At 36.5% G+C, this 18,770-nt stretch overlaps 1 protein-coding gene across 1 annotated transcript; it reads right to left on the bottom strand.

Annotated features, from left to right (window-relative positions):
• Positions 1-1,869: 1,869 nt before the first annotated feature.
• Brca2 (BRCA2, DNA repair associated) lies at positions 1,870-18,547 on the bottom strand. Its single transcript, XM_069500818.1, has 9 exons — positions 18,197-18,547; positions 11,777-16,884; positions 10,383-10,563; positions 9,608-9,815; positions 9,264-9,370; positions 7,807-7,911; positions 6,194-6,383; positions 5,156-5,252; positions 1,870-4,694 (listed from the first exon to the last, which is right to left on the bottom strand). Exons 1-9 carry the CDS (start codon positions 18,467-18,469, stop codon positions 3,488-3,490), a joined length of 7,476 nt encoding a protein of 2,491 aa, XP_069356919.1. The 5' UTR covers positions 18,470-18,547; the 3' UTR covers positions 1,870-3,487.
• Between the last annotated feature and the right edge of the window lie 223 nt (positions 18,548-18,770).

The following is an 18,770-nucleotide window of genomic DNA, read 5'->3' as shown; positions in this document are numbered from 1 at the left end:
AATTACGCCACGAATTCTCAAAGTTTGTTTCGCAACTAAAGTTGCATGCCTTGTATATGCCTTGTATGTAAGTTATATGAATTCATTAAAAAAACCAGTTACACGATAAGGGACAAAAAATAGGTCAGCTGCGTCTCTGTTCATCACATTAGTAACTTTATCTGTGCTCTCTTTTTAGTGTGAATGAGAAAGCAAACGTTCCTGTATCTACCTTTATTACTCTATCTACGATGCCTACGAATATCACGTTTTTGGCGTCAACAGCTGTGCGCTAATATTGTTGTTTTTCGCCCATGTGTGGTGTAGGTAAACCAGCTGTGAAATTAGTATTTTCAATTTTCGAAGTAAGATAACTATATCAAGTGGGTTATCATATGAAAGAGCTTCACCTGTAGGTACATCCTAAAACACATTTTTATTTATTTTTAATTTTTATGTATCATAGTTTTTTAATTATCGTGCAAAATGTCGAAAAAATACCACTGTAGTACGGAACCCTCATTGCGCGAGCATGATTCGCACATGGCCGGTTTTTTAAAATTCAAATACTTTTACAAGTAGATATAATATATACCTACTACCTATAGTACCCAAGCATGTATATGAAATATGAATCTAAAAACTACTAGGCCAGGCTAATTTTTAACCGACTCGGAATCTTTTTATCCGCTAAGATTATTTAAAATTCAGCCATTTAAGGCTTCAAAAATTGTTTACGACATTGGCGAAGTAATTACGCTGGTTTGGCACACCCAAAAGCCATTAAACTGTCCACTTTTTCTTCAAACTTAAACGGCTTTGACCATCCTATTATACGTTAATTTAACTCATCTTAAAAACGCCATACAGAAATGTTCATTTGTTTAAGAACGCCATCTTGTAGCAGTCATATAAACAAACGTGAATTTATTTTTCAAGTAAAACTTGTACATATATTAATAGAAACAATCAATCAATCAGCCTGTTTGCGTCCACTGCTGGACATGGGCCTTCCCAAGAGCGCGCCACCACACACGATGCCTGTCTCTGGAAGGAAGGAATATTGTACATTAATTAGAAAGAGGTTTCGGCATCGTTATAGAGCGTTCTCTGTCACCTCAATGACAGAGACAACGCTCTACGAAACAGCTATCTCTTTTTAAAGGTCGATGTACAATATTTTCTACCGGCTACTGTACACAAGATGGTGATCGCGGGTGTCCGTTAGGAGTATTCTATTCTATGGTACTGGCCATTCTGACATCGTGGGATTCGTAGATAGAATAATAGGTAGATGTAAGTACTGTGTAACCGCGTATGAGATAGCGATAGCACGACGTAACGATGAATAACACGACAATTATTACCATTGTTTAGTAGTCAATATTTGTATTAACCGATCAACAATATTTGTATTAAACGTTTTTTATGTGAAAACAAGTAAATAACTCATGAGAAATACAATTACGCCACGAATTCTCAAAGTTTGTTTTGCAAGTTCTTGTATGTATTCTTGAAAAAAACCAGTGACACGATAAGGGACAAAAAATAGGTTAGCTGCGTCTCTGTTTATCACATTAGTAACTTTATCTGTGCTCTCTTTTTAGTGCGAATGAGAAAACAGACGTTCCTGCATCTACCTTTATTACTCTATCTACGGTGGGATTCCAACATGATAACATCAGTTCTATCGCTTTTTCGAATTATGTTCCCTGCCCATTGCCACTTTTTTATTGTTATAGCGGCAATATAAACACACTGAGTGAAAATTTCAATCCTCTAACTATTACGGTTCATGAGATACAACCCGCTGATAGACAGACGGACGGATAGACACTGGAGGCTTAGTTATGGTCCCGTTGGCACCCTTCTGGTAAAGAAAAAACAAAGTAAATAGTTACATAACAATAACTTTTTTATTCAATAATAATAAGAATGTACTTCTTTTTTTAAACATTTTCTTATCAAAAAAATAACAATTTAAATCTTATATTGTAAATCACCGAGGTTTTGCGAAAACTTTTTGTACGAATTTATTAGAATGTACATCGGCCATTAGAATGACATTTCGGCTTTGTAGAGCGTTGTCTCTGTCACTACTACCTACATGAGGTTTTGTCGGTCTCAACGACACAGAGACAATGCTCTACAAATTTGCTATCTCCTAAAGGTCCGATGTACATTACTTTGTGCCGCGTACTGTATAGACTATAGTAAAGTCTGTTCGCTTAAATGTGGTCGCTTGTCGCGCCGCCTTGGAACGTGACGCATTTTGTCCAACGCGACCGCCACGACTTCAAAGTCTGGGAACGCGGCGGTACACCAGCAGACGAATATAGCATATATGTCTCGTAAATTGCTATTGCTCTGGAACCATGTCTCATTAACGTCGAATTGACGTCATTTTGACGCGGCAGCAGCAATTTACGCGGGTTTATACCTACTCATATTTTTCATTAAAATTCTTTCTTTCTTGCTTGAAAACTGTGTCTATCATCTATATATGTATTTTATTACAATAACCGTAAGAATAAACTAGCATTCTATTTTATTCTTAAAATTAAAAAAAAAAAACATTTATTTGACAAACACAGTGAACAATCCATACTTCCATACTAATATTATAAATGCGAAAGTGTGTCTGTCTATCTGTCTGTCTGCTAGCTTTTCACGGTTCAACCGTTCAACCGAGTTTGACGAAATTTGGTACAGAGATAGCTTGCCTCCCGGGGAAGGACATAGGCTACTTTTTATCCCGGAAAATTGAAGAGTTCCACAGGATTTTTAAAAACCTAAATCCACGCGGACGAAGTCGCGCGCATCATCTAGTAACAAAATAAAAGCAAAATAATAAGTGCACCTGCGGGTGTACCGACACTGTCTTAGTGAACAAACTTTGTATTGCAAGTCGCACCGCAGTGTTATGGCCTTGCTCCTAATATATATTACTTGCTACTAATAGGCTCCTGTCTGTAGGCACCTTTCGGGTATGGAACCCATCTTGACGAAATAATTGAAAAAAAAAATGATTATACATATTTACTGATCAATGGCACCGATTCCGTTGTCTTTCTCTAAACTAAATTTAGAGTATCTGCATCCTTTTCTTTTTAACAATGCTAAAAAGGGACAGAACATGAACTTTACATTTAAAGACTCTAAATTTTAGTGCACGCTATAAATTTAAACAGTAGGCTCGCGACTGTGCGCTAATATCACGTGTTTTACCATCTAAAAATAAAATTAAAAACTGTCAAACTGCGTCTGTCCTTTTCATATTACATTAGTAAAAAGAGGATGTGAATACTCTAAAATTAGGTTGTGCTCAGAATAAGTACCAATGTGGCTAATTCCGCTGTACACAACCTCTAAACTAAACTAAAATAACAGGTCTGAATCTATTGCTATCCCTTTCATAAGGTTGCTTGCAGAAAAGGATGGCACTAGATTATGACCTGTTAATTTAGTTTAGTTTAGAGATTGTGTACAAGAGAATCGGCCCCAATAACTATGTAACAGATTCCACATCTAAACTCAATGGTGGACTGCCATCGAACTCTTCAGCAAACGGGTCCGTAATACTAGTTTCTATGGCATTAGAAAAATTTAATTTCACTGGATTAATACTGTCTCTCTTAACATAAGTTCTATTTACACATAACACTGGACTAGAATCAACTTTATTTACCCTATTTTGGGGTAAAGCATTTGTACTGGTAACACAGGATTTATACTGCCCATTTTGGGCTAAAACCTCCATCTTGGTTTCACCGTCTTTAGATTTATTTTCATCTTTATTTTGGGGTAGTGAACTTGGGCTGGCAACACTTGTAGAAATGTCATTTTTAGTCAGTGGACTTCTGAAAGCTTTTATTGCGTTGCTGGATTTGTTTATTAAATGTATAGGATTTAAAGGCGGCGCTTCGCCGTACATTTCCAATTTGGCAATTTTTTCTTTGACTTTTCTTTTCTTAAGCAACATTTGGGGAGATATGTCTTGCGTATCGGTTTGTTTAAACGTAGATTCGAAATCTAAGCCCGTGAGATTGAAATTTACATCTGTACACTTATAAGCTAACGGGGAATCGATAAATACTTTATTTTTATACACATTATAGTCAGAAGTATTTAATCTGTATGGAGAAACGTTTTCAGTGTTGCCACCCTTTACAATGTGATAATTGTTTTTGAACGCAACACAGTCGTCTATAAACTTCCGTTTGTCTAAACTTGAGAATTTTGCCGTCAAATCGTCGACCAGTTTCCTGACGGAATCATTTTTTGGCGTTTTAGTGAAATACGTGAATTCGGTTGCACGGTATTGTGGTATATTTTTCCTGGTGTTGCCAGCTCGTTTTTGTAAATTCACACACGTCACAATTTGGCCCGTATCCAAAAGGTTTTGGAAACCGAATTTTTTGATGCCACCCCAGAAATTGACACAGATTATATTTTTATTTTCATCGGTTAGATAAACGTTTTGAAACGGCTGATTTTTCTTTTCGAACTCCATTGTTTGTGGTTCTATCATAAATATAAAGCCAACGGTATCCACTTCGTTGTAATCTGTATTCATTGACGGGTTTTGGAGGTCTTTTGTAGTGTAGCATTGCCTCGTTAAGGTTTTCGTTATGGTTTTTAACTTGTCAGTTTCATTCAATTTCGATCTTCGAAACACTGACTGTCTTCCTGCTGATATTTGTATTTCTGAGTATCTGAAAAATATAACACGATTTTTAAAATGGTGGTTTAGGTGGATTTAGGTTTTTAAAAATCCTGTGGGAATCATTTGATTTTCCAGGATAAAAAGTGCCCTATGTCATTCTCCAGGTCTTAAACTATACTCATGCAAAAAATCATCACGTTGATCCGTTGCTCCGTTGAGAGGTGATTGAAATGAAATGAAATGAAATGAAAATCTTTTTTATTCGTATAAACTTTTACAAGTGCTTACGAATTGACAAACCAATAAACAAACACTTTCGCATTTATAATATGGGTAGTGACAGTGGCGTGCACAGGATTTCAAGCCAGGGTATGCATTTAGGTATGAACTTATTTTCCGGCAGGTTTTAATGAAAAATAAGCATTGATTTTTTACAACGCGGGTAAGCAGTGCGTTTATGCCTCTATGAGCTGCACGCCACTGGGTAGTGATAATTTATTTTATTCATACCTGACAGATGTAGGGACTACGTTGTATAAATCAATCCACGTTCCTTCGGTAAGCATCTCCTGTAAGGTCTCATTGGGCTTCCATATCGTGACCATGGCTGAAAATAATATTTTTTTGGTTATCCAACAAGTTAATATATGTTGAGGCATATTATAGGTAAATCCATTCTCCATAGCTCCCGAATCTTTTTCTAAATTATATAAAACTAGCTGATCCCCGCGGCTTCGCCCGCATAGATTTAGGTTTTTAAAGATCCCGTATAGCCTATGTCACTCAGGAATAATGTAGCTTTCTACTGGTGAAAGAATTTTTGAAATCGGTTCAGTAGTTCCAGAGATTACCCCCTACAAACAAACTTAACGACATTACCTCTTTATATAATAGTATAGAAGTTATAGATGAAAAGCTGACTGACTGATCTATCAATGCACAGCTTAAACTACTGGACGGATCGGGCTAAAATTTGGCATGTATATAGCTATTATTATGACGTAGACATCCGCTAAGAAAGGATTTTTGAAAATTTAACCCCTAAGCGGTGAAAAGTTAGAGGTGCGTGCCCGGGATCGAACCCCCGACCTCCGATTAGGAGGCGGACGTCCTAACTACGCTATCACAGCTTTGTGTGGCCCATAGCATATACCACTTCATTCTGCTAATCCTTTGAGAACTAATTGGGTATTTTCCTACTAAATATTAATACTTTATTATAAACTAGGATAAAAATAATGACGTACGCTGAAAAAAATATTAAAATCCAACAAAGATTTACAAAGTTGCAGGCATTTTAATTTTGGAGTGGGAGGGTCTTCTATCCCTTTCTCGCAAAACAAAAATTAGTGTTATTAGTTAGGCATTAGTGGGTGTGACGTCAAACTGCTGTATCGCTATCTCTGTCTAATCAGAAATATTTAAATGATTATAACTTTTTTGTCATTTGATCGATTTAATTAGTTTTTTCAGTTTACGTCATTATTTTTATGCTAGTTTATAATAAAGTAATGAAAAAATTGGAGTCAAATACCCAATTCCTCTTACCTTTAGTAACTCCTGCAGTCTCCACATCAGCGACCCTGATCTTCATCAGCGGCACCACATTCCGGGGAGAGTCCAACCCTCGTTTCTCCACAAGCTTCTGGAATTTGTCCTGCAAGGCTTGGATGAGCTTCTCCTTCTGTTTCAACGAGTGCTGTTGGAGTAGGTGGGCTTGCCAACTTGTCAGAGTTGCCTTTTGAGAAACAATAAGGGTTTTCCTAATATAAAGCTTTTTTTTAAATAGATATAGCGAGCAAACGAGCAGGCGGGTCACCTGATGTTAAGTGATTACCGCCGCCCATGAACATTTGCAGCAGTCCGCCCCTTGAATAAGCCCATGTTCTAATCTAGTGGGAACACCGCCGATGGGAGTTGGTTCCACAGTTTGCATGTGCGTGGAAAGAAGGGTCTGGCGCAGCGGACGGTCGAAGTGCACCAGACACCCAGGTGGTGAGGGTGAAATTCCTTACGGTGGCGCGCGGTGCGGTTGTAGAAAAAAGAGGGTGGAATGAGGTTATACACATTTTACTGTGAAATCAACATAAACTCAACTTGAGTTGCTGAGTTTATGTTGATTAAGTAATAATATCTGTATCTGATGAAAGATACAACGATCACCAACCAAACAGAAATACAAATGGGAAACACATTTTAATATAATTAGTTCTGATGATTCGAAAGTACTTGTGAAAGTTTACTTGAATAATAAAAATAAAAAATAAAAAATGGTTTAGGCTGACAATTGGTACTGATTCTGAGCACAACTATATTTGAGAGTATTTACATCCTCTTCTTACTAATGTAATATGAAAAGTACAGATACAGTTAAATTTTATTTAGAGCCGTCCAACCTCGTGACTTTAGCTGCCAGTCGCGAGCGTATTGTTTAAATTTGTAGTGTTTACTAAAATTTAGAGTCTTTAAATGTAAAATTCATGTTCCGTCCCGTTTTAGCAATCTTAGAAAGAAAAAGATGCAGATACTCCAAATTTAGTTAAAAGAAAGACAACATAATCGGCACCACTGTCTAGTCTCCTAGGATGTCTAGTATGCTAAAGTGCCCAGAGTGTATGCCTTCAATATTAATAATAACAAACTACTTATCCGGATTTCTGTATTGAAATTTACGTACCCCTTTACAAAAATTTATAATCCACTAGCGTATGCTCGCGACTTCGTCCGCGTGGACTACATAAATTTCAAACCCCTATTTCACCCCCTTAGGGGTTGAATTTTCAAAAATTCTTTCTTAGCGGATGCCTACGTCATAATAGCTATCTGCATGCGAAATTTCAGTCCGATCCGTCCAGTAGTTTGAGCTGTGCGCTGATAGATCAGTCAGTCAGTCAGTCACCGTTCCCTTATATATATAAAAATCCATATAAGACATCATTTTAGTTTTTAGTACTTTCTAGCTCATAGTTTTAATTTTGTAATTTTTAATATTATATTAATCTCTACCCATATTATAATGCGAAAGTGTGTTGGTTTGTTGGTTCGTCCTTCAGTCACGACGCAACGGGAGCAACGGATCAACGTGATTTTGCATGGGTATACTATTACGATTAAGTTAAGACTAGTAACAAAACGAATAGGCACTAATGTTAAAAACTTACTCGGAATTCCTCTCTGTCTCTGCTCTTCTTCATCAGCCTGGATATCTGCGAACCGCTTTCCATCGCTCTGTCTTCTAAACATAATCCTTCCGAGTCTTGCGATTCCTAGAAGACAACAATATGTACTCTCAAATGCTGTATAGAATCAGAAGTTACTTTGCAGAAGTCCATACAAAGATTCAAAAGTCAAAAGTCAAATGATTTATTCAAAATAGGTAATAAATTACTCTTATTGATGGTCTGGTATGGTGTTAGATTTATAAGATATAGTGGTGATAATTATTACGCAAACTTAAAACTAAAGCTACGAGATAAAGATTCGTCCCCCTTAGCCCAGGCGATTCCACCATTTTAAAGTCAAAGTCAAATCATTTATTCATAGTAGGAAGTAAGTACAACTCGTCGCAAATATCTGCGCACCTCGCTGGAATACGCTTCCCCGCAGCTCACCCGTTTTCGCCTATCCAGTACCGGTGCCAACGCAAGCGCGTTGCATGACGTCACTAAGCCAGGTTCTCAGATATTTCCGACGGATTGTACTATATTATACTTTTTGATTGTCAGTTTTGGTGATAATTAATTCCAAACGCGCTCGGGTCATTTGAAGGAAACTTTGAAATAAATAACGTAGTTTTTATTTTCGGCACATATGCTCTCAGACATTTCTCCTCAAAAGTCCCCATCCATAGGACTTCGACTCCCCACCTTACCCCCTCAAATGTCTTACCGACTCACCCCTACATGGGGACTTTTGATCCCCACCTTACCCCCTCACCCCTACGTGGGGACTTTTGATCCCCACCTTACCCCCTCAAATGTCTTACCGACTCACCCCTACGTGGGGACTTTTGATCCCCACCTTACCCCCTCAAATGTCTTACCGACTCACCCCAACGTGGGGACTTTTGATCCCCACCTTACCCCCTCAAATGTCTTACCGACTCACCCCTACATGGGGACTTTTGATCCCCACCTTACCCCCTCAAATGTCTTACCGACTCACCCCTACATGGGGACTTTTGATCCCCACCTTACCCCCTCAAATGTCTTACCGACTCACCCCTACGTGGGGACTTTTGATCCCCACCTTACCCCATCAAATGTCTTACCGACTCACCCATACGTGGGGACTTTTGAAGATATACATACTCCTAAGAGCATAAGGAACACATATGCCAAAAATCAAAACTACATTATTTATTTAGAGGTTAATGTATATTATTCTCAATCCGCGGAAAGAAGTTAGTATAGCGTTATCTCTGTTGCGTAATCCCATACAAATGATAGAGGCGAAAATCTCTAAACGATTCTAATCGATTCTAAACGACTAATTAAACTTTTGAATCGTCAAATGCATCTAGCACTGGTTCGGAATGCCTTTCCTACCGTTTAGAGATTGTGTGTGTTAAATTGTGATGACCAATGATGTGTGTGTTAAATTGTGTTATAAGTTGTACCTGATCAGAGAACCTCTCCAACTCCTCGCAAAGCCTTTCCATTTGGATCTGTTGTTCCGTTTCATACTTCATCTGGTAAATGTGCTCCAGACGTTCAGAGCGGGTCACTGTAACAACATTGTTCTAATATATATCAATCGATCAATCAATCAGCCTGTTTGCGTCCACTGCTGGACATAGGCCTTCTCTAAAGAGCGCCACCACACACGGTCCTCAGTCTTCCTCATCCAGCCACTTCCCGCCAGCCTCTTTATATCCGCTACCGTGGACGGGAATAGTAGGGCTGCCGGGGACTGGGGGCCATTGTGTATTGTCCCTACTCATAGGGAGAATGTAACACTCACGAGTGCTGCCATCTGGGAACTTCTCGATGTACAGAGTGGGGTAGACTCTCGTGACGAGCGTCCTCAGCTGCGATACCCTCCCGCCCTCCGGCTTGACGGCTGACAGGCGCGACAATATGGCGACGTTACCATGGAGACCGAGACGCGCGTCCCATATCGCTCGCCGTGTCGAGTTGCCCGATATTTTCAAGCGTACTGAAGATGTATCCTATAAACAAGATGTTAAAAATAAAGATGATGAGGTGAATACTACATGCATAACGGGAACAGGGGTGACAAATCACAAGTAGATGAAACACTGAGTTCTCCACAGATTAGAGAAGTAAAGGGAGCTCTCGCATCACGTCATCGCATCTTTTTTCCCACTGCAGGTAAAAATGCAATTACTCATCCAGCACAAGGGCGGGTATGTGGAACTCGCTGGCAACTTTGGCAGCCTTTAGCATACCCACTAAAAAACCCAGCCGGTACCGTCAGCGTCAAGTATATGGCGTCTCAGGATCCCGGATCAGATGCGACTGAGACGTCCTGACGTTGAACCGGCACAGGTTTACACCCAATTGTTAGATAAAAAGGTTAAGATTAACTTAACACAGTTTACCCACATGCGCCGAGAATTTTGGTCGAGCGTAGATTCAGATTCAGATTCAGATTCAGATTTATTTATTTGCTTTCATGTACATTTACATTTATTGATGCGTACTGCGTCACCTTAAAGAATGTCTGTCTTCAACCGCAAGCCTAACCTGCAAATAAAATTTAAAAAAATATTCACCTCCCAAGGCGCAATCCCCTGTTCACAATTCAACAGTTCAGCTCCATGTATGGCCAGTTTTGTACCAACACTAATCTTCCCTTCACACACTAGTTTGTCGATCATCCGGTCTGTAGACGCCTTTATGGCATACCATCCGTCAGTTAAGAGCAGTTCAATGTTTTGGTTTTGATTGGTAACACTGGAAAAATTAATAAGTCAATTCTGAAATAAATATTTACCTAAATATTTACATCGAATATACACAAAATTTTTAAGTTACTTAAGTTAGTATAATATTATTAGGCATATAAAATTTGATTTTAGTAATAATTGTTAGTTAAGTTAAAGTTATAAGGTACGATAGGGTTGTCATGTACATAGTGTATAAAAGCCCTTTAAAAATAAAGATATTAAAAAAAAACTACATTCTATCTGATACCCGCGACTTCGTTTTAAAAATCTCGTGGGAACTCGTTGATTTTCCGGGATTAAAAGAAGCGCATGTCACTCTCCAGGTTTTTGACTATACCCATGCAAAAAATCACGTCAATTCGTTGCTCCGTTGCGACGTGATTGAAGGACAAACCAACAAACCAACAAACAAACACACTTTTGCATTTATAATAAGGCTTCTGATAGCGCCAATGTTTCCTATCCATAAACCTTTCGCATGCAATCAATGCCAGACACTTTCCAGATAGAATGGAAGATGCATAATTGCACAAAATGACACATACCTGCAAACACTTACACCATCAACAAATAAACAAAATTACACATATCTGCATACACTTACACCATCAACAAATAAACAAATGACACATACATGCATACACTTACACCATCAACAAATAAACAAAATTACACGTACCTGCATACACTTACACCATCAACAAATAAACAAATGACACATAAATACTATCTGTCCCGGCTTACTCACGTGTGTAGTCGACGTTAGCCCAATAGCGTTCAATCGTGACAATGGATGGAAGCTACCCTCAGCGTGGAAACCGCTTTTTGACGCTAAGACAAGGGCATCAGTCGTGGGACGGGACACCATTAGCTCCGCGTGCCTGGATTTCGGTGACGGTTCCAGTGATGAAGAACAGCAGGAACTGTCGGGAGACGATCGGCAGCTGTCTCCCCCCCCACCCCAGCCACCCTCACAACGGGCTCTACGGGCAGCGGCACGTGCGTCCCGCAGTGAAAACCGCGGCGCGGGCGCGGACGGACTCCCTTGAAAAAGGACCCCGTATGGGTTCGAAACTAGTCGGGCTAACGTCGACTACACACGTGAGTAAGCCGGGACAGATAGTATTTATAATGGAAATCACTCACGGTAGTTTAAACGCTAAAATGACACATACATGCATACACTTACACCATCAACAAATAAACAACATTACACGTACCTGCATACACTTACACCTTCAATAAATAAATCGGCCACACACAAAACCATTAGTTTGGAGGACACTTCATCCTTTTCCACAATCTTCCTCAATACTGGTCTCTCAACATTGTACAGCTCTCTGTCGTACCTATATTTTAACTGTTCCAATACATTTCTAACTGTACAAACATTTTTCATAGCACCAGGAAACCTAATTTCATAAGATACTAGTTTCCAAATTATCATTTTCAAATGATTTTCTATCCAACCTTCGGGAATGAATCTTTTGTTTACGGAATCCGTGAAACATCCTTTTATTTTATCTGTCGTCCATCTGTCATTGTCTATGTCATTTCTTTCGCCCATAAACTCAAAATCTAATACTGTCTCAAATCGAAAATTTGAAATATATGGATCCACATCTTTGATGGTTCTTATTTTCTCAATTTCATTTAAGTCTTTTAAAGTATATTTTTTTATTTTCTTGTAGTTTTCATCGAAGCTATACACATTAGATGTATCGATTTTAATTGTGCTTTGTCTATTGGTAGGTGCAACAAATTTTTTGATAATAATTGGACTTTCAAATTTCTTTCTCTTTTTTGAGTTGGGACAAGATAAAATAGGACTCCCGGATCTTTTGCTTTTCGGTGTCTCGTTTTTAATAAAGTCCTCAGTATAAACTGTGTCTTCAAAGTCTTTTATTATCTCTGTATTAAAATCTTCTAAAATGTTGTTTTCAGAAATTACGACATCAAGATTTAATTTTGGATCAGCATTAGATTTTATAGATTCATCTAAATCAGAAAATATGTTTCTACAGTTTTTCAAAGCTTCTTCAGAAATATTAATCTGAGTATTATTTCCAGTTTTAAATCCAAAATTAGATAATGACTTGTCAATAGCTTTTATTTTATGAGCAACTAAATTAGATGGATTTTTAAAAATACAGTTCTCATCTTTAAAACCAAAATTAGCATTTTGAAGAACTTGTCTACTTTTTAAAAGTGCGTTTTCTGATACTTTAACTTTTTTATTACTTGCTGTATCAAACCCTATAAAATCCCATTGCCTTTTTGGAACTATTTCAGGTTGCTTTTCTACTACCTCGACAGGTATTTGTTTTGTTTCACAATCGTTATCCATATTTACAAATATCTTTTTGGATTTTGCAAGAGCATCTTCAGAAATCCCTACTGGCTTATTGCCTGCTGTTTTAAATCCTTGACATATAGCATTTTGAGAGTTACGAGCTATAGGATAAAGTTGCTTTTGTTTTATTGTATTGTCTGAATCATTTACAATATTTCTTTCTTCATCATCAATACCTTGAAATATCTTCCTTGATTTTGCAAGAGCATCTGAAGTAATCCCTACCGGCTTATTGGCTGCCGTTTTAAACCCTTGACATATAACAGTATTTAGAGATGTATTAGCTTTAGGACATGATTGATGATTTTCTTTAGACATATTGTCAGAATCCTTTACAATATTTCTTTCGTCGTCATCAATGCCTTGAAATACCTTTTTTGACTTTGCAAGAGCTTCTGCGGAAATGCCTATTCGCTTATTGGCTGCCGTTTTAAACCCTTGACATATAGCAGTATTTAGATGTGTATTAGCTATAGGACATGGTTGCTTTTCTTTAGATATATTATCAGAATCCTTTACAATATTACTTTCTTCATCATCAATGCCTTGAAATACTTTTTTTGACTTTGCAAGGGCTTCTGCGGAAATCCCTATCCGCTTATTGGCTGCCGTTTTAAACCCTTGACATATACCATTATTTAAAGATGTATTAGCTATAGGATACGGTTGCTTTTCTTTTGATATATTGTCAGAATCTTTTACAATATTAATTTCTTCAACAGCAATATTTTGAAATATCTTTTTTGACTTCACAAGAGCTTCTGCGCAAACCCCTCCTGGCTTATTGGCTGCCGTTTTAAACCCTTCACACATAGCAGTATTTAGAGATGTATTAGCTATAGGATATGGCTGCTTTTCTTTAGATATATTGTCAGAATCTTTTACAATATTACTTTCTTTGTCATCAGTGCCTTCAAATACCTTTTTTGACTTCGCAAGAGCTTCTGCCGAAATCCCTATCCGCTTATTAGCTGCCGTTTTAAACCCTTGACATATAGGAGTATTTATAGATACATGAGCTATAGAACGTGGTGGCTTTTCTTTAGATATGTTGTCAGAATCGTTTACAACATTATTTTCTTCATCATCAATGTCTTGAAATGCCTTTTTTGACTTTGCAAGAGCTTCTGTGGAAATCCCTATCTGCTTATTGGCTGCAGTTTCAAACCCTAGGTATATAGCATTTCCATATTTGTTGGTCATAGGATGCAGTTGCTTTTCTTTCGCTATAGTGTCATTATTTTTTTCATTACAGTTATCAATATCATGAAAAACCTTTTTCGAAGTTTCATCGCTATTATTATTAAATTCAACATTTGGTGCACTATTATCAAAAATATGTTGAAACATATTTTTAGACTTCGCTAACTGTTTCATAGTTACCGCTATAGACTTATTATTGGCAGTTTTGAATCCTTGAAAAACAGGATTATCTGCAGACGTAAGCATTTTTAAGACATCATCTTTTCCTACATTATTTCCAATATCAATAATATGTTGAAATACGTTTTTAGTTTTAGTTAATGCACTTGTAGATAGTTTATCAGGCTCAGTTCTTGTAGTTGTAAATTCTTGGAATGTGATTAATTCTGTATTCTGAATAGGATAGAAATGCCTTTCTTCCAAGTTTTCATTTTTTTCATTTATACTGTCAAAATTTTGAAAAATCGCTTTAGTCTTATCTAATGATTGATAAGATTTTTTAATAGGAGTATCACTTGCAGTTTTGGATATTCGTGACAATGAATTTACTTCTAAATTAAAAACGCACATTTCACTTTTACTTATTTCATTGTTTTCTTCAAAAGGATCTATCTCTTTGCAATCGCAAATATGTCTCGAATCACTTTTATTATTATCATCATTCAAGAGTTTTTCAAATTGACAAGGCGTTACATATTTCAATTTAATTTCTTTATTGTCCACTATAATTAGATCTTCTTTATTGTTCTCATTATTTTGATTGCTAACCTTAATAAGTTTTAATTCAGGTGTTTTTGTGTGACTAGGCCATGTCTTTGATGTACTCTCCAGGCAAATGTTTTTGGTAATTTCTCCAGTAGAAATTGTCTCTGATTTGCGTCTATGCAATAAACAAGGGGTTTCAAAACTTTGTTTTTTACTTTTTTGTGGCAAATTATCGTCGCAGTCAATATTTTCAAAAACGTTTCTAGTTTTCATTAACGCTTGAGTAGAAATTTTTATCATGTTATTATTAGCTGTTCTAAAGCCTATAAAATCGTTGATATCACCTTTAGTTAGCTTATCAATTTTATTTGAGGCAATTTCAGGCATTAAAGCTGTATTAAACTCTTCTAAAATGTGTTCATCAAATTTTAAATGTTCTGCAAAATTATTATCAAACTTACTGTCTTTTATCTTACCAGTACTTGAAAGTTTTACATCTGCGGTTGATTTACAAGTTTCTTTTACTTCTTCTCTAAGTTGTATTCTATTGTTACCATTCATTTCACTTTGATGTAACTGAGGGAGATTTTTAACATTGTCTGACTGATTTTGAGCATTGTTTTTAATTTTATCCTCATTATAAGAAATTGAGTCCTTCTGATTAAAAACATTGAAGGTTTCACCAATAGTCGTTTCAAAACAATGAACTATATCATCATAGTCATTATTTGTTTCATCATTCATATTTACATGGTCTAATGTATCAATATTACTGGTTGTAGGCTTAGTATCCAAAGCTTCTACATTTGTTCCTGGTAGATGTTCACTTTCAACGTTTTCAAAATTATCAAAAATAGTTTTTGCTTTACAATATGAATCAGTAGAAATTTGTATAGATTTATTACTCGCTGTTTGAAATCCTACATACATCGTTTTGTCTAATACATTAGGTTTATCATGAAACAAATTATTTATGGCGCATGTCAATGGTAATTCGTCTACATTGTTTTGAACATCATTTTCTTCATCACTACTAAAGAGCATACTATCTTCTTTCAAATGAAGTTTATTTTCTGTGCATCTGCCATATGAAGATTCTTGCTCTGTTTTACGACTTTCAAGAACAGAACTTCTCATCTGAATATTTTTATCTCTATCACTCAATACAGTTTCTGCATGTGTATACATGAATAACTCTCTATTTAAAATCTGTGAGTTAATAACCCTCTTAGCAGTTTCAAAATCATAGTTTTCTATAACAGACAATGCAAGTGTTTCGAATTTTTCAAATGTTTCTAATTCGAATATAAGTGGAGATCGTGTATTTGAATTTTCTTTGCGCCTGATTTTATTTAGAATTGGACTTTTTGGTTCTTCTACTATAGATTTGGGATTATTTATTAGTTCTTTATTTTGACTGTCACAATCATCTTCATAAGTATCAAAATGAATCTTACACTGTGTATCAAAATTATCACAGACATCTATAACTATACTTTGTGTATCAGTCTTTGGTACAAAATTTTTGAAAGTCATTTTAGCAATAGCCCTTTCTTCCGTTAAAGATGCTTTCTTTGCTTGAATGTTGTCATTTTCTGTATTTTTTTCTTGAGCATTGTTATCATCATGTTCTTGACTCTCCTGAGAGACATTTTTTTCTTCTATATTTTTTTCTAGGTGTTTATAAGCAAAAGTAGTATCAAATTCTTGTATCATTATTTTTTCTTCATCAATATGTTTTACTGTGTTACTATCAGAAATGTTACAGTCATGCAGCTGAGTATTAGTTTCATTTCTGTCCAAGTGACAGTTAGGTTTGTCTGGACTTTTTGATTTATTATTGATTGCACCATTATCTTTAAACACAAAACTGGGCTTCTGTGATATACTGAACAGTTCATCATGCATAGATTGCTCAAGATCTTTATGACAGAAAGTAGTATCAAATTCTTGTGTGATACCTTTCTCTGCATCTATTATTGCCTCCGCGTTATCAATTATATTAATCAGCTGTGTGTCTAATATACATTGTGTTTCGAATTTGTGTGACTGTATTTGTTTTGGTGGCTAAAATTTAAAAAAACATGACAATGGTACCAATTCTGATGGCAACTAAATTTTAGGGTATTCACATCTTCTTCTTACCAATGTAAAAACTACTGACTTAATGTGCCAGTATTGAGCATAGGGTTTGTTCAGTATTAAGTGTTTAATTTTCTGTCCTTTTTTAACATAATAATAAAGAAAAAGATACAAATACCCTAAACAACATTTAGACAACATGTGTGTCTTACATATCAGAATCCATGCCAATAAGTAATTAAACTATAGAAAAGAATGTCACATAATTAAAAAAAGTACAGGCACAGTATATAGCTAGCTTATACCCTTGGTGCCCATACAAAACTGAAGTCAAGGTAACGTGGCTAAAAATTTTATTTGAATTTATGTCTAGACACGTTTAGTTGATTTTTGTCCTTCAGAGTTCAGTCTGATCAACAGTTATTGATCTGTTGCTCCATTGGAGTGAGTGACAAACTGAAGGACTGAAAATTAAAAAGTTTCCACAGGATTTTTGAATCCTAAATCTATATGGACAAATTCATAGGCATTATATTATTATAGTCATCTAAATATATAAAAGGAAAAGGTGACTGACTGACTGACTGACTGACTGACTGACTGATCTATCAACGCACAGCTCAAACTACTAGACGGATTGGGCTGAAATTTGGCATGCAGATAGCTATTATGACGTATCATGTAGGCACCCGCTAAGAAAGGATTGTTGAAAATTCAACCCCTAAGGGGGTGAAATAGGGGTTTGAAATTTTGTGTAGTCCACGCGGACGAAGTTGCGAGCATTAGCTTAAAATTAAAATTCAAACAACTTTATTTCATGTGGGACGACTTGTGGTTCGAATGCTGTGTTAAGAGTTAAGACTCCACAATTTTTCCTATATCTAGCACTAGTTAAAGATAGTGCTAGATATAGGTACGACCAACAGTGTTGGGTAATAGTTGACAATCAGATTGCAGTGGCCCTACAGCGTTTGTTTGACAGCTACAATGTCACGATCGCAATCATCTCTGATTGGTTAATGCTCGCTCACTATTGGGCACAATGCATTGTTGCAACAAGAATCGCACAAATTCAGCCAATCAGAACAATTGAGATTGTAATAATGATTGATGCAGGTTTTAGACAATCGCCCTACAGATTTCAGATTGCTTACCAAAGCGATTGAGGCTTTTTAAATTAGAATTTGAAACTATGAACATTTAACAGTAACAGGACCCTTATAGACCGTTAAGCAATCAAGGTAATATTATGATACAAAAACAGAAGTAAAAAACGTCTAATAAGCTTTATACTTACTTGGTCTACTGGCACCATATAAACAGGTAGAAAACTTGACTTTTTTACTTGATTTGGGATACCATTCCCAAATGGACGTTTCTTGAAGTTATCAGCGTTCTGTATAGCTTTTAATTGTTTAGCAACTCCCGATATAACGTCTTTAACATCATATTTATCTGTGCCACTATTACCTTGACTTCGATTTTCACTATACAAAGAAACTTTTCGTTGTACATGACGATTTCTAAGAGCATTGGCGAAATTATTGATAACATCTTCATCTGTATCCATTTTCAAAGCCCTGTGGACTGTGGAGCCCGGTTAAAATTTTGTTTTTATCATCCATCCATTCATTCAATAATATTCAATATCATAGGGGTGCAACTCCAGAACATTAAAAAATCGCAAATTGAAATTCGCTTGTGGTGCCATCTAAGCGCGAGTACGGCTAAACAAATAGATAACAGTTAATAAAAGACGTAAATAGATGGCGGGCACATTGTTGTAATTTTAAATTACAAACATTTGGACAGCCACAGTCACCGTCAGTGGTGCCAGATTAGGCGAATTACCGCCATTTAGGCTACCTCGG

The sequence above is a fragment of the Maniola hyperantus genome, chromosome 9, assembly GCF_902806685.2.
Source record: "Maniola hyperantus chromosome 9, iAphHyp1.2, whole genome shotgun sequence".
NCBI classification, from domain to species: domain Eukaryota; kingdom Metazoa; phylum Arthropoda; class Insecta; order Lepidoptera; family Nymphalidae; genus Maniola; species Maniola hyperantus.
Note: the sequence above shows the minus strand (reverse complement) of the source record. Positions and strands in the feature narration are given on the sequence as shown.

Bases quoted from the DNA above. Each gene is read 5' to 3' on its own strand.
- Brca2 (XM_069500818.1), bottom strand. From the start codon at position 18,469: ATGGATACAGATGAAGATGTTATCAATAATTTCGCCAATGCTCTTAGA. The intron at 9,816-10,382 runs GTGAATATTTTT...TCTTGTTTATAG, and splicing joins AGGGGATTGCGCCTTGGGAG to GATACATCTTCAGTACGCTT. The intron at 5,253-6,193 runs GTAAGAGGAATT...TATTATTTTCAG, and splicing joins GACTGCAGGAGTTACTAAAG to CCATGGTCACGATATGGAAG.